At 39.7% G+C, this 14,315-nt stretch overlaps 1 protein-coding gene and 1 non-coding gene across 6 annotated transcripts; both read left to right on the forward strand.

The window, feature by feature from the left end:
- The first annotated feature begins 3,553 nt into the window (after positions 1-3,553).
- SLC25A3 (solute carrier family 25 member 3) lies at positions 3,554-10,489 on the forward strand. 5 transcript variants are annotated; one of them, XM_004381251.2, is made up of 8 exons: positions 3,554-3,667; positions 3,907-4,067; positions 5,965-6,086; positions 7,417-7,596; positions 8,090-8,271; positions 9,188-9,360; positions 9,958-10,068; positions 10,147-10,487. In XM_004381251.2, exons 2-8 carry the CDS (start codon positions 3,911-3,913, stop codon positions 10,305-10,307), a joined length of 1,086 nt encoding a protein of 361 aa, XP_004381308.1. In that variant the 5' UTR covers positions 3,554-3,667; positions 3,907-3,910; the 3' UTR covers positions 10,308-10,487. The 5 variants fall into 5 exon arrangements, with proteins under 5 accessions (XP_004381308.1, XP_023591508.1, XP_004381306.1 ...); XM_023735740.1 differs by having other exon boundaries at positions 3,582-3,667; positions 9,958-10,489; XM_004381249.2 differs by having other exon boundaries at positions 3,618-4,067; positions 10,147-10,489.
- On the forward strand, positions 8,866-9,112 carry LOC111821404 (small nucleolar RNA SNORA53). Its single transcript, XR_002824837.1, has one exon. It is a non-coding gene; the product is annotated as a small nucleolar RNA SNORA53 (small nucleolar RNA).
- Positions 10,490-14,315: the final 3,826 nt, after the last annotated feature.

Here is a 14,315-nt window from a genome sequence, read left to right on the forward strand (position 1 = left end):
TTTAATTTTTTCATGATGAGATTTTTTTTTTTTTTTTAAATCAGAAAAATATCTTAAAGCTGAATTAACAAAAATAGAAAAAAACTTCAGTGCCTCAAGCTCCTCAGCCTTGTATGTGAGGCCCTAGGCAATCAGGAGTTAGTGTACTTTTTCAACTTTATTGGCCATTACTTCCTTTCCTGTGATTTAGGAAATAATATTGAAGTTATTATTCCCTCTCCTTGAGCATAGAGAATGTGATCCAGCTGGAGCTGGACCCACCAGGACACATCAGCTGGGCCCTGAGATATAAAGAAAATAGCTAAGATAATCTTGGAAAATATCTTTTAGGGAAACTTTCACATAAAGCCGATCAAACACAACACGAAAGACTTTGCACTCTTATCTTTTTCTATTAGCATTTAGTGAATAGAAATTTGTTGGACCAGTGAAGACCCTCCTGACTCTTGTTACTGAAACCTGTACCAATGATTGTTAAGAAGGACAATTCAAAATGTAGGATCACAGTTTCTACCCAATCTGAAAAGGCTAAGCTTTCAATGGTTTTGCCCATTTGTAATGTTAATATATATTGATGGCTCTGTAACTGGTCTTTGGACTTGGGCAGACATGGCTGTGGCAGCATGCTTCTCTGTTTTCCCGCTTTTGTCTGTTCTGTGATATCTCCTTGGACTTGGGCAGACATGGCTCTGGCAGCATGGTTGTCCGCTTCCCACTTCTGCCCTTTTGAATATACGCCGAATAAAACTTTTTTTTTGCTTTACTAAAATTTATGATGTTTTTCCCCTACAACACCTGTACCCTCTATTCCTGAATTCTTCCTCTGACGACTGTTGCTGTTTTTCTTCTGCACAAACTAGCCCTCATCACATGCACATTTCCTAAATGTCCAGATCCTACCTCTGTGTCACAACCCAGTCAGGTTGCTGCCACCTCCACAGACAGGATATGTGACTGAGGTCCCACACCTCAGTCATGGAACCGGGTTAAGACTCAGCCTGTCATACTTGAGGAAATGAGCTCTTTCAAGGTTCATCTAAGAGCCTTACCGATAAATAAATAAAAATATGATCCGTGCTTTCTTAAGTCTATTGTCTTCTTCATTCTTATAACTTTGTACTATATCCTTGCTCAAGGACCCTTTGCCTACATCTGGCTGTAACATTTTCAGTGGTCTTCTCCATTCTTAAAGCTGGTGGGAGAGTTTTAAAACCTTGCCTGAGTAATAGCTAATTTTTTACAGACCATCATTTTTAGACTTTTAGACGCATCTCATTGAGCCCTCACTAACCCTGTAAGATAAATGTTACTCTCATCCAGGACCAGCTACATAATTTGCAGAGCCCAGTGCAAAATGAGAAATGTGGGGCTCCTGGTTCATAAGTTATCAATAATTTCAAAGCAGTGACAGTGAGATAGGGAAGGGAAAAAGGGACTGAGCCCCTAGGCAAAGGACCCTGAACTAAAAACATGTGCTTAACTAATGACACAAAACCCGATATCTTGGAACATACAATAATGAAAGAACAACCCACCCAGCTCTCAATGTACTTCCTTGATGTTTTTCAGAAGAATCGCCTGATGTAGTCCCTGGAGGGTGCGCAGACATCCGCAAGGTGACCGACAGACCCGTGACAGGAATTGAGCTGGCACCACGGGGGAACTGTGCAGGTGCGGCACCCCACAATAAGTCCTGCCATCCAGTCCCAGGAGCCTTTGTTACAGGTTCCATCTTGAATTACCTCTTGCGCGCGCACCTGGTCTGCATAACCCCACCTCTTTCATGAAGAAAGATGATGCCTTTTCCCGCCTAAAAATCTTTATAAGCCGTAGCCAATCCTTTATTCAGGAAGACTGATTTAGAAAATAATACTGGAATTATTATTCCCTGTCCTTGAGCATAAAGGATGTTACCCAGCTGGAGCTGGGCCCACAAGGACTCACAAGGACGCACCAACTGGGCCCTGACGTATAAAGACGGTAGCTAAGATAATCTTGGAAAATATCTTTTAGGGAAACTGTCATATAAAGCCGACCAAACACAACACAAAAGACTTTCCACTCATATCTTTTTCTATTAGCATTTAGTGAATAGAACTTTGTTGGACCAGTGAAGACCCTCCTGACTCTTGTTACTGAAACCTGTACCAATGATTGTTAAGAAAGACAATTCGAAATGTAGGATCACAGTTTCTAGCTAATCTGAAAAGGCTAAGCTTTCAATGGTTTTGCCCCTTGGTAATGTTAATATATACTGATGACTCTGTAATGGTCTTGGGACTCCGACAGACATGGCTGTGGCAGCATGCTTGTCTGTTTTCCCACTTTTATCTGTTCTGTGGTATTTCCTTGGACTTGGACAGACATGGCTCTAGCAGCATGCTTCTCCGTTTTACCACTTCTGCCCTTTTGAATATATGCCGAATAAAACTTTTTTTGCTTTACTAAACTTTATGATGTTTCTCCTCTAAAAGACAAAGGCTAGCGTTGTTTTGTCCCTCTTTATCTCTGCTTGCAAACTACTTTTTCTCAATAAAGCTTTGTTCATGCAGAAAACTTGAGCCTCTCCTGGTCATTCTTGGTCAGCAGAAGGCAAGAACCTCATAGGGGTTGCCCAGGTTGGGCAGAAGACCCCTGCAACAACAGCACAGCATTAAACCAAGTGTGGGGCCCTGTGTGACTATACAGGCAGTAAGCCCATGAGGCCAACCCTGGTCCCATCTTACATTTAAGAAACAGATTCAGAGAGATCAAGAAAATCCCCAAGGTTACTTTACCTACCAAAGAGCTGGGAAAACGTCAGAGCCAGAATCATAACAGATGTTTGACCACTACTAAGCTCTTCCCAACTAAACCAGGCCCCTCCCAGATCAACTGAATCGAGTGAAGATTTTCTAAATTTATTAAACACACAGTCTGCTGCCGTCATTTCGCTCTAGTTCCTTACCCGTATCCCCAAGTGTTAAAAAGCTTTTATGAATGAATTAATGTGTTGTAAATTATTGTGTATATAGACTATTGAGATTAAACCAGCGGACTGTCTTGTCTATTTTAAGAGTTCTTGTTGTACATTCCCTTTTAAAATATTCTCCCGTACTCTAATGGAAAATGCAGGCATGTCTATGTTTAATGTCAATGGATAGTACTTAAAAAAAAAAAACTCTAATGTTGGAAGTTGTGACAAAATTCTGCAGTGGGATTCTAACCGCAACTTACATAATAAATCAAGCATTAGTCTCTTCTCTTTTTTTAAAAGTGACTACCGTATACTAGAACTCACTTAAATGAAAAGACAAGGAATCTCGGACTCAAGAAAAGACGCCTGAAGGTGAAATGACAATGAGAACCGGTCACGAGCACAAGTCCCACACCTCTCTAACACCCGGCCCGCAATGTGCGCCTGCGCAGAACGAATCCTCCTGCGCAGACGCCGGGCCGGAAGGGCTGGGGCGGGCAGGGGCGGGGAAAGGGTTGCTAGGAGAACGTGATGACGATACGGTCTCGGCGGTCTTCTCCGCCAATGGGCACCGAGTGCTTGTGGTTGACGTGCTGCGTGCATCACGCTGACGGCGCGCGAAGGGCACAGATCTAAGGGCTGAGAGGACGTTCGGCCTCTGTGAGCCGCAGCTTTTCCGAGAGAGCGGACGGGTGTTCGCCATCTTAGGGAGTGAGTGTGACCCGGCCTTCCCACGGTGGGTGCGGGGAGCGGAGCTCAGAGACCCTGTGGGACCACTGTCTTGGCTGTAGGCCGGCTTGGGCGCGGGTTACTTTGGGGATGCGCCGTGACCTCCTCAAGGGCGCGGAGACGGGAAGAAGTCTCGGATCGGAGTCCCAGGGCGCTGGTGACATTGCCTGGCTTGACTGACCCCCTCGCCTTCCAATGACTGCCGCTCCCTCTTCCCCTAGGAAGATGTTCTCGTCTGTGGCGCACCTGGCACGGGCTAACCCTTTCAACGCGCCGCACTTGCAGCTGGTGCACGATGGCCTCTCGGACCCGCGCAGCAGCCCCGCCGGGCCTCCAGGCCTGCCCCGCCGCTCCCGCAACCTGGCAGCCGCCGCTGTAGAAGGTGAGATCAGAGCCTGCCTTAATAATAGTCTCTTCTCCTACTCGCTATTCGCTCTGCCTTCGAGGTTTGGGCCGGGTCTGGAGGACATGGAAGGACGCGCCTGTCTGCTGAACCACAGGACGTCCCTCAGTTGCCTGCCCAGGGATGTCATCCCTTTCCGCCCTAGACCGGGTTTCCGATCCTTGGCCTTCCTCAAGGGCGTGGAAGGGCCTAGGTCCAGCGTCAGCCGTGACCTCCACGCCCTCGAGGGAAGGCCAAGGTAGAGAGGCTGTGAGTAGCTCCTTATCTTCACCAGCGAGAACGCGCCTGGTCAGCAGACCAAGTATTGAGTAGTCTCCTTCCTTACCACTGATAATGGGCAGTTCAAACTATATTATCTGTTCTTCGATTTGGTGCTAATCCCCTTCTTAAAAGTATTCCCTTTCCTTACCTTAAGTATTCCCAAGTATTCCCTGAGTGTGATATTAGTTGACAAAAGAGATGAGATAATTGGGTCGCTTTAAGTTTTCATGCTAGTGGTAGAAGAGGCAACTTGAAGCCCCAGGTAGGCTACAGAGAGGAGATAATCATCGGTAGAACTTCCTTTGGTCTTCGGGATTCCGGGTGGTTGGGCCCAGCTCTAACCTAATTGTATGTTTTTAAGTCCCAGTGGAGTGTATGTACAGAAAAATTTGAAAACTGAATTGTAGGAGTCATGAGACTGGTATCTACGTTGTGCCTGTAAAACCTAAACGTTTTTTTTTTTAGATTATGCATGTGTTTCTGTTCTGTCTTTAGTGTGAGTAGAAAATCAAACTATCATTCCACCCTTCAATTAAAAAAGTTAAAGCTAACGTCATTTGTGAGATTATTAGATGTATTTATTTGATTACAGAAATTTATGTATACAGATAGTCCCCTACTTAAATCCTATTCAAGTACCACCATCTTTTTTTGGTACATTTTATCATTAGCAAATGTACTACATATACAATGTTGAAATATATCTGTAAATTTTTATGTAATGTTTCCAACCCCCAAAGACAAAGATCGGATTTATAAAGATACTGATAAAAAGCAATAATAATGAAAACTAAACAAATTTTAAAAAATGAGGTATTCGACTTCAAGAACCTACTTACGGAATGGAAACCCATCATAAGTCAGGGGACTACCTGTATCTAGTTCAGTGCTATAGGAATCTGTAAGGGGGGATAGTATTGATTAGTGTGGCTTGAGTAATCTTTTACATGTTAGGGTGCTCTTTCTGAGTTTGATTTGTGCTCTGAAGTGTGTTCTTATTGGTGGTTAATAATTTGAATTCTGATTTTAATATTGTCGTAAAAGCCATTAATATAGAAAACTTTTTTAAAAAAACTGACATGGTTAGTACGTAGATATAAGGCCCTCTCACAATCTTTAAATAATTGTTTTGACTTCGCAGTGAATTTCTTGTTAATTCCCACTAGATTAATTATTCAACTTAACTGTAAAAGGAGGCCAAGGCCCCTCAGCTGTGATACTGCTATTTCACAGGGAAATTGTTTTCTTACGTCCCATACCATGGCCTGAGTCATCCTGAAGAAAAACTTACTCGATTTTTTTTTTTTTCCCCAATCAGAGCAGTATAGCTGTGATTATGGATCTGGCAGATTCTTTATGCTTTGTGGACTTGGAGGAATTATTAGCTGTGGCACAACACATACAGCACTGGTTCCTCTAGATCTGGTTAAATGCAGAATGCAGGTTTGTTTTGCATGTTGGACTAAGGCATATTGTTGAAGCATGGCTGTTAAGGCGTAAGATGTAGTCATCTACTAACAAGCTGTGTGGAAACCTAACTGTCTGGGAGGTAAGTTGATGATCATTAACATGAGTTTTACATTAAAACGCATGGTGTGTCTTGTCTTTACTGCAGAGTACAGTTGTGAATATGGCTCCATGAAGTTTTATGCGCTATGTGGCTTTGGTGGGGTCTTAAGTTGTGGTCTGACACACACTGCTGTTGTTCCTCTGGATTTAGTGAAATGCCGTATGCAGGTTTGTATTGAGATGACACCATCAAAATTGTAGTATCTTTCATGTGCGACTTAATTCTGAGTAATCTTAAAGGGCTTCAGAAAATAAGAATTTGAAGACATAATAACTGCTAGAAACTTTAGTAGGAGAGCAAACTCGAAAATTTCTTGAATTTGTGGTGTGTGGGTAGATTGTTCGCTCTCAGACTCTTTTGAGTGCCTCAGTTCTGGCCAGAATTCCTCTACAATGGCTAACTGGTTCTTTATGCCCGAAACAGTCAGGGTGGGTAATTAGTCTTTGTGGATTTATGTGAAGTAACTTCATGTCTTTTATCTATTGATAAGATGAAGGCAGAGAGCACTATGTAGATATTTTAAAAAATACCCTTGATATCTCAGTATGAAAAATTTTGTGGGCATAGCCTCTTAACGTTTATTAACATAAAAGTTTTTTTTACAATATAAATATCTTTTAATTAGGATGATTGAAACAAAAATAATCAAACATCAAAAATTTATTTGTCCCAAACAGGATTAGAAGTCCACTTACCTAAAAGAGAAAGGAAGGTGAAATATTAGGAGGGAGAGGAAGGTGATGTATACCATACCAGCCCTTTTAGTACTGGCAGAAATAGATAAGATTTTTTTTTCCATTAGTTAATAGAATGGATGTAAAATATACTCTGTCTAAAATTTCTTGTGCATGTCTCTTGAAGTGAATTTAAATTAAAAGGCAGATTCTCATTGTGTTGATGTATCTTTTTAACTAATATTTAGTTTGACTGTCTTAAATTCACAGAATTTTATAGTATATAATCTGCTTAATGGACTAGCATATTAGACTTGATCTATTATTTAGGCAGTAGCTTTAAAATGAATTTTTTTTTTTAGTGGTAAGAAGAATTTGGTGATGAGAAATCTCTTAAGAATCAGTTTTATTGTGTATATCTGTAGGAATTTTGCCCCCTTATGTATTTCTCTGGAGCCCTGGTGGCAAAGATTACAGCCTTGGAAACCTTATGGGGCAGTTCTCCTCTGTCCTGTAGAGTCTCTATGAGTCTGAATCAACTCGATAGTGGGTACGGTTTTTAAGTATCTTTCCAAGACTTAAATATGACTCACAGCTAGATTTTAATGTACAAAAAGTTATGTTTTACAGAGGTAATTATAGACATTAAGCTGGTATCATTCAGTAAACTTGTATTTACCTTTTGTAGTTACTGAAGTTTATTTTAGAACCAAAAGGAAAAACTGCTTGTAGTCAATTACCAGCAGATTAAATATTTATGAGAAAGAAGTGTTAGCTTTCTGGTATATTTAACTAATTTTTTGTTTGTTTGTTTTAAGTAAAGGTGGATCCCCAGAAGTACAAGGGCATATTTAATGGATTCTCAATTACACTTAAAGAAGATGGTTTTCGTGGTTTGGCGAAAGGATGGGCTCCGACTTTCATTGGCTACTCTCTTCAGGGGCTTTGCAAGTTTGGCTTTTATGAAGTCTTCAAAGTATTATATAGCAACATACTTGGAGAGGTATGTAATTTAATTTGACATTGAAAGTCCTAAGCATTAAATTTTAAGTACCATAAAGGATCTTTGGTTTTGTGTGGCCCACCTTGTTTTAGAACTGAAGAGATGGTCCCAGAAATGGTGAACAACATTCCTCAGATCATGAGGCTGTTTTTATTAGAGGCAGGATGAGAAAATGTATTTCATTAAACTTATGTGCTCTTTTTATTCTGCTTTCCAAATAAGTTAGATTTTAAGTTTTTTAAAGAAAAGGGCTATGGCATTCTTTTGTGTAGTTCCAGTGCTAAGTATACTTGGCACCTAGACTTAAAAAAAAATTAGTTCACATTGTGGTATGTAAGAGATAGCATATATTCGGTCTCGTGTATTGTCTGTGGACTGTGTAATACTTTTAAAATTTGTCTGAAACTTGTTTTCTAGAACCATCACTTAAAGTTGAATTGAAAACAGCCAATGCAAAAGCAATTCCTTTTCTTCCTTATGTTTTTCATTTTAGGAGAATGCCTATCTCTGGCGCACATCACTGTATTTGGCTGCCTCTGCCAGTGCTGAATTCTTTGCTGACATAGCCCTGGCTCCTATGGAAGCTACTAAAGTTCGAATTCAAACCCAGCCAGGTTATGCCAACACTTTGAGGGATGCAGCTCCCAAAATGTATAAGGAAGAAGGCTTAAAGGCGTAAGTGAAACACTTGCCTGCATTTGTAGTATAAAAATAATCTTCCAGTGTTGAGGAACTTAATTTTTTTCAGTAGCATTAAGTCCACCAGACTTTTTTTTAAAACTATTATGTTGTTTAATGTCTATTTCTGCCTACATAGGATGTAGATGTAAGTTCCATGGCAAGGATCTTTATTTTATTCACTGATACATTTCAAGCTAAATTAAATTGATCCAAACTCATACGTAGTATCTGTTCAGTAGGTGCTGTATATGTGAAAGATGTCCAAGACCTAACTTGAGCAGATAGATCTAGTGGTGGCTATAAATTTTATTAGATACAGTTGGAGAAGAAGATAATTTTTTTTTTTTTTTTAATGTATATATTCTCTGAAAAGTGAATTCATGGCTTGGGCTCTCAAATTAAGCATTTTCTTTTTTTTTCAAATAAGCATTTTCTTTACACCAAAGAACCATTTGACATTCTACAGATGACTTGATATTTGCAATCTGTACTTAACAGTATTTGACCTAACCATTTACTGTACCTTTTTGGATGGCTTGTAAGAATTCATTTGATGTATGTGATAAGAGTTTGCATATATTGAGCCACAACATGCTTCCTTAGATCCACCTTTGTGGATGCCAATCTTGAACTGAGTTCTACTTGTAAACTTGTTTCTTGTAGTTCCAGTCAGAGAAACATCCAGCAACTTTTTTGGTTGTATAGTCGAAGGTGCTTGAGTCATTGGCATGTGAGATAAATATACCTGCATGTTAGTCTTAGGTTCTGATAGAAATGACATGCAGTTATGCTGCCATTTTTTTTACTATCAGGACTTGACTGGTGTGCGGACAGTTCTGTTAATGTTAATGAAAATCTCTGCTAGATGAGTATATACAACTGTGTAAAATGAAGTCTCCTGATTTCCTAGATTCTACAAGGGGGTTGCTCCTCTCTGGATGAGGCAGATCCCATACACCATGATGAAATTTGCCTGCTTTGAACGTACTGTTGAAGCATTGTACAAGTTTGTGGTTCCCAAGCCCCGAAGTGAATGTTCAAAGCCAGAACAGCTTGTTGTAACATTTGTGGCAGGTTATATAGGTATGAATTATTTAGAGCGCAGTTGTCTATAAAATTAAGGACAAATGATTATTTCTGTTATTGGCTTCTTTTGTGTGTGGTGGTGGGGGAGTACTTCAGTGAATTTTTCTTTTTTTTCATCTTCCCATAACATTTCATATGCCCTTCAGGAGTCATAAATACTTGCTAAAGTATTAGTTCCTAAAAGGATTATTTTATAGTTTGCATGTCATGTTTAGTCTTGGGAATGTATTAATCTCCACAACCACTAGATCTTTCTCCTGATTTCTTTTCTGAATTTGGACATTCACTGCTGCACCATCTGTTTTTTTTTTGTTTTAGTTTTTCAAGAACAGTCTGTTAAAATAAGAGGAAGGAAGTGACAGCTAAAATCTGAATATAAAAACTTCTAAAGGATCTTTTATTTTACATTGGGTTAACTGCTTTATAACCTTACCAGTCTCACTCTGAATCTGATTTATTTTTTTAAAGAACTAAAAGAAAATTTCAATGTTTACAATCATGAAAAAGATTGTTGACTATCATGTGACTTGGATAATGTGTATCTTTGTATTTTAACTGGCTCCATATTGGATCATTTATCTTGACTTTTTTCAGCTGGAGTTTTCTGTGCAATTGTTTCTCACCCTGCTGATTCTGTGGTATCTGTGTTGAATAAAGAGAAAGGTAGCAGTGCTTCTCAGGTCCTCAAGAGACTTGGATTTAAAGGTAGGATTTATTTTTTTCCTTTAAAGAACATTTTTGGGTATATTGCAATTTTTCATTCATGTTTCATATTTCAACCAGGTGTGTGGAAGGGACTCTTTGCTCGTATCATCATGATTGGCACTCTGACTGCACTGCAGTGGTTCATCTATGACTCTGTGAAGGTCTACTTCAGACTGCCTCGTCCTCCTCCACCTGAGATGCCAGAGTCTCTGAAGAAGAAGCTCGGGTTAACTCAGTAAATAGATCAAAGCAAATATGGACTGAATCTGCTTACTGATCGGTGTTGAGGAAAGTCAAAAGGAACTTTTATATATTTGACAGCGTAGGAAATTGTCTATTCCTGATATAATTACTGGTAGTACCCTTGCCTAAGGCAGGAGTTTCAAATTTACTGTCGCAATAAACCCAACTGTTGATGATTTGTTTGTGACTTGATGATTATTTGAAACACTAGTTTTAAGATTTTCTCCTAACGTAGTTAGAAAGAAGTAAGTTAAAACCTCAAGGAAAAAATGCAAACTAGCCACTGTTGGTTGAATGTTCCGATCCCTTTTTGTAAATTATCATGTCTCAAATTTTGTCACTTGAGAGTTCCTACATTTTTAAGAAGTGTGCCCTAAGTTTTAAAACACTTGATTTTAATTGTAGTTAAATTTAAATATGGATAAATATTCATTTGCAGCTATATTTTGACAAGTAATTTCAATGTATGATCAGATTTTTGCTACTTTTTTTTTTAAATCTTAAGTTTACTAATCCCTATTTGTAAAGGCAACCTATATTAGGCTGATTATTACAGTGATAGTTCTTAAAGAGACCAAAACAGTTGATACCTAAAAAACATTTCGGGTAACCTAATTCTATTCACACAAATCTATATTACAGAAAATTTACCATAAACTTTATTATCAGTTTAATTTTTAAGAATACCTAAACCTGCTTGGTAACTAGGTGAACACCACTGGGAAAGCAACACTGTGTCATATTTAGGCGTTTGAGATACAGTCGTAGGTTTAAGCCGAAACTGATGTTTTAAGAACTGGAAAGTAATCCACTTTATTCTTGTTTTGTTTTTCCTTATGTTTGGTTAACTAAACAAGCCCAATCTACAATATAGTTGATATTTTCTAAGTTTGATTACGTTTTATTTTGAGACCTTTGGGTATGGTAAATCTGGATAGGGTTGTGACAGTTCTATATAAAGTATACATGGGGCTTCAGGAAAAAATCTTTAAGGAGTATAAGGTAACCCAGGCAAGAAGCGTTCTCATAACAAACCCTTATTATGTTGGTTGTTGTGGAGTCGGGTCTTACTTATGGCAGCTCCCGTGTGTGCAGAGTGGAACTGCTTCATAGGGTTTTCAAGGCTGTTGACTTTTGGAAGCAGACTGCTAAGCTTTCTTCGGAGGTGACTTTGGGGGAGTTTGACTGCCAACCTTACAGCTAGTAGCCAAGTCCTTTAACCGTCTGTACCACCTACAGACTCCTGAACTCCTAAGTGAGTGAAATAAAAAACTAGATGCATCTAGTTGCATGTTAACTTCTTCAAATTATGACTTGACCTTGTTTAATGTTCCGGCCTTATTTCACCTGTGCTGTAAGGAGAAGGGTTGTGGGTGCCAATAATAAGCCAAAATGTTAAAGGTAGAGTGGCAGTTTTCTGAGCCCAAGCAAGTGGTGGCTATGGTAATTAGCATCACCAGTGTGCATTAGTTATTACTGTATAACAAGTCATCTAAAACTTAATGGCTTAATATTTGTACTGTCATACTTTCTCTGGGTCAGGAATTCAGGAGTATGTCTCCTAGGTTCTTCTGGCTCAGTCTCATGAATTTGCAGTCCAACGGTAGCTTTGATGTCATCTCAAAGGCTTTTTCGCTCATATAGGCTTCAGGGGAAGGTCTTTGTCTCTTTGCAGCTTCTATTCCTAGGTTCCTTGGAGATCATGTGGCGTGTATCTTAGTTTGTGCGTGCTTGCTTGCTTGCCTAATTCGCTGTTTTGTATCTCAAAAGAGATTGATTTCAGACACACCCTACATTAATAATGCCTCACATAAGAAAACCCATTCCCAAATGAGATTATAACCACAGGTACAGGGGTCAGAATTTTCAACACATTTTGGAGGGGCACAGTTCAACCCATAATACATTCTAAAAATTAAAAAGCTTATCAATGAATAACTGACCTCTTTTCAAATGTGTACCTGTATTTCCTTTATATTTTACCTTGTTTGTTGTTCTCCGATTATGGGTTGAATTGCGTCCCCATAATATATATGTTGAAGTCCTAACTGCCAATACCTATGTCGTGACCTTGTTTGGAAATAAAGTCTTTGAAGATGTTACTAGTTAACATGATCATACTGCAGTAGGGTGGATCTTAATCCAATAGGTGTGGTGTACTTACTGAAGAAAAGAGACACAGTGAAGATGGCATGTGAGGACGGAGGTAGAGATGAAGTTACGCTGCAGCTGCAATTGAGGAACACGTAGAGGTACCAGAAGCTGGGAGAGGCATGAAAGGATCTTTCCTTGGAGCCTTTGGAGAGAGGATGGGTCCACAGACACAACAGGTTCTAGCTTCCAGAACTGAGACAATAAATTTCTGTCGTTTTAAGCCATCAACTCTGGTAATTTGAGTACCTACTGAGTCACTATGTGCCCAAATCAACAGCAACGGGTTTGGGTTTTTTTTGTTTTATTACTGTTAGAGCCATTGATTGTGTTAAGGTGATTATTTTCTGTCATCACTCTGAAAGTAGATAATTCTTAGGCTCATTTAACAGACAAAGAATCACAGAGCAATTAAATAGCTTGCCCAAGGTCACACGGGTAGGAAGTGGTGGGGATAGATTTGAACATTGCTTTGAATAATCCCTCAAACTGTTCTTAGCTACTTTAGAGATTTTAGAAACTACTTAGAAAGTTTTAGCAACTGAGCAGTAATAGCTACTATTTACTCAGCACTGGTATGTGCCAGGTATTATGTCAGATGTTCAACATAATCTCATTTAATCCTAATAATTCCACAGAAAAAACCAAACCTGTTGCAGTCAAGTCAATTGTGACTCATGGTGACCTCGTGGTACGGAGTAGAACTGCTCCACAAGATTTTCTTGGCTGTAATCCTTATGGAAGCAGATCACCAGGTCTTTCTTCCATGGTGCTGCTGGGTGGGTTCAAACTGCCAACATTTCAGTTAGTAGCCAATCACAAACTTGCGCCACCCTTAAAAACTCAAGGTGGATATATTTTTTTCTTAACTACAGATAAGAAAATTAGGTGCCTTAGATTAGATGATTTGTCAGTTCTAGAATTTAGGCAGCCACAGGACAAAGTAGAGGGAAATTCAGGATCAGCAGCCCTGGAGAGGTCCATCATTGCCTGTTCTTCTACTAAGGAAATATAACGGCCTGAATTCCATGTGATCTAAATGGCCATGTTTGGACATTCCTGTACTCTTTCTGTCCTCAGCTAATTGCTCCAGGGTTGGTTAGACTCCTAATCCAAGGGCAGACAATCCATGATCTATCTACCAGGCAACCTATGACTCACAACACTGCTTGAAAAGATGAGCTGGACTAATCAGATTTCTCCTGGAAATTTGGAGTTGGGAAACTAGAGACCTAGCAGTTCAAAATTAGAAGTGACCGTCACAATGTAGAAAGAGGCCAGAGAGGCTGGGCAGTGGTCAAGATGACCTTGGACAAGCTGATTTCATGAGGAAATAAAAATCATGTATAAAAAGAGGGAGCATGCTGGCAGAGAGATCCGCAGAGAAGAGTATAAGCAGCCCCAGAGACCATGTGGTGCCTGAGAGTGCTGCCTCTATTGCCACAGAACTCCCAGTTGCAGATCCCATGAGTACTTTTTTTTTTTTTTAATTTAGATAAAGGTTTACAGAACAAACCAGTTTCTCATTAAACAGTACACATACTGTTTTATGACATTGGTTAGCAACCCCAGGACATGTCAGCGCTGTCCCTTCTTGACCTTGGGTTTCCTATTATCAGCTTTCGTGTCCCTTCCTGCCTTCTCATCCTTTCCCCTGGGCTGTTGTGCCCCTTTAGTCTCATTTTATGGGCCTGTCTAATCTTTGGCTGAAGGGTGAACCTTGGGAGTGACTTCATTACTGAGCTAAAAGGGTGTCTGGGGGCCATACTCTTGGGGTTTCTCCAGTCTTTGTCAGGCCAGTAAGTCAGGTCTTTTTTTGTGAGTTAGAATTTTGTTCTACATTTTTGTCCAGC

This window comes from Trichechus manatus, unplaced genomic scaffold (genome assembly GCF_000243295.1).
Source record: "Trichechus manatus latirostris isolate Lorelei unplaced genomic scaffold, TriManLat1.0 scaffold00081, whole genome shotgun sequence".
NCBI classification, from domain to species: Eukaryota; Metazoa; Chordata; class Mammalia; order Sirenia; family Trichechidae; genus Trichechus; species Trichechus manatus.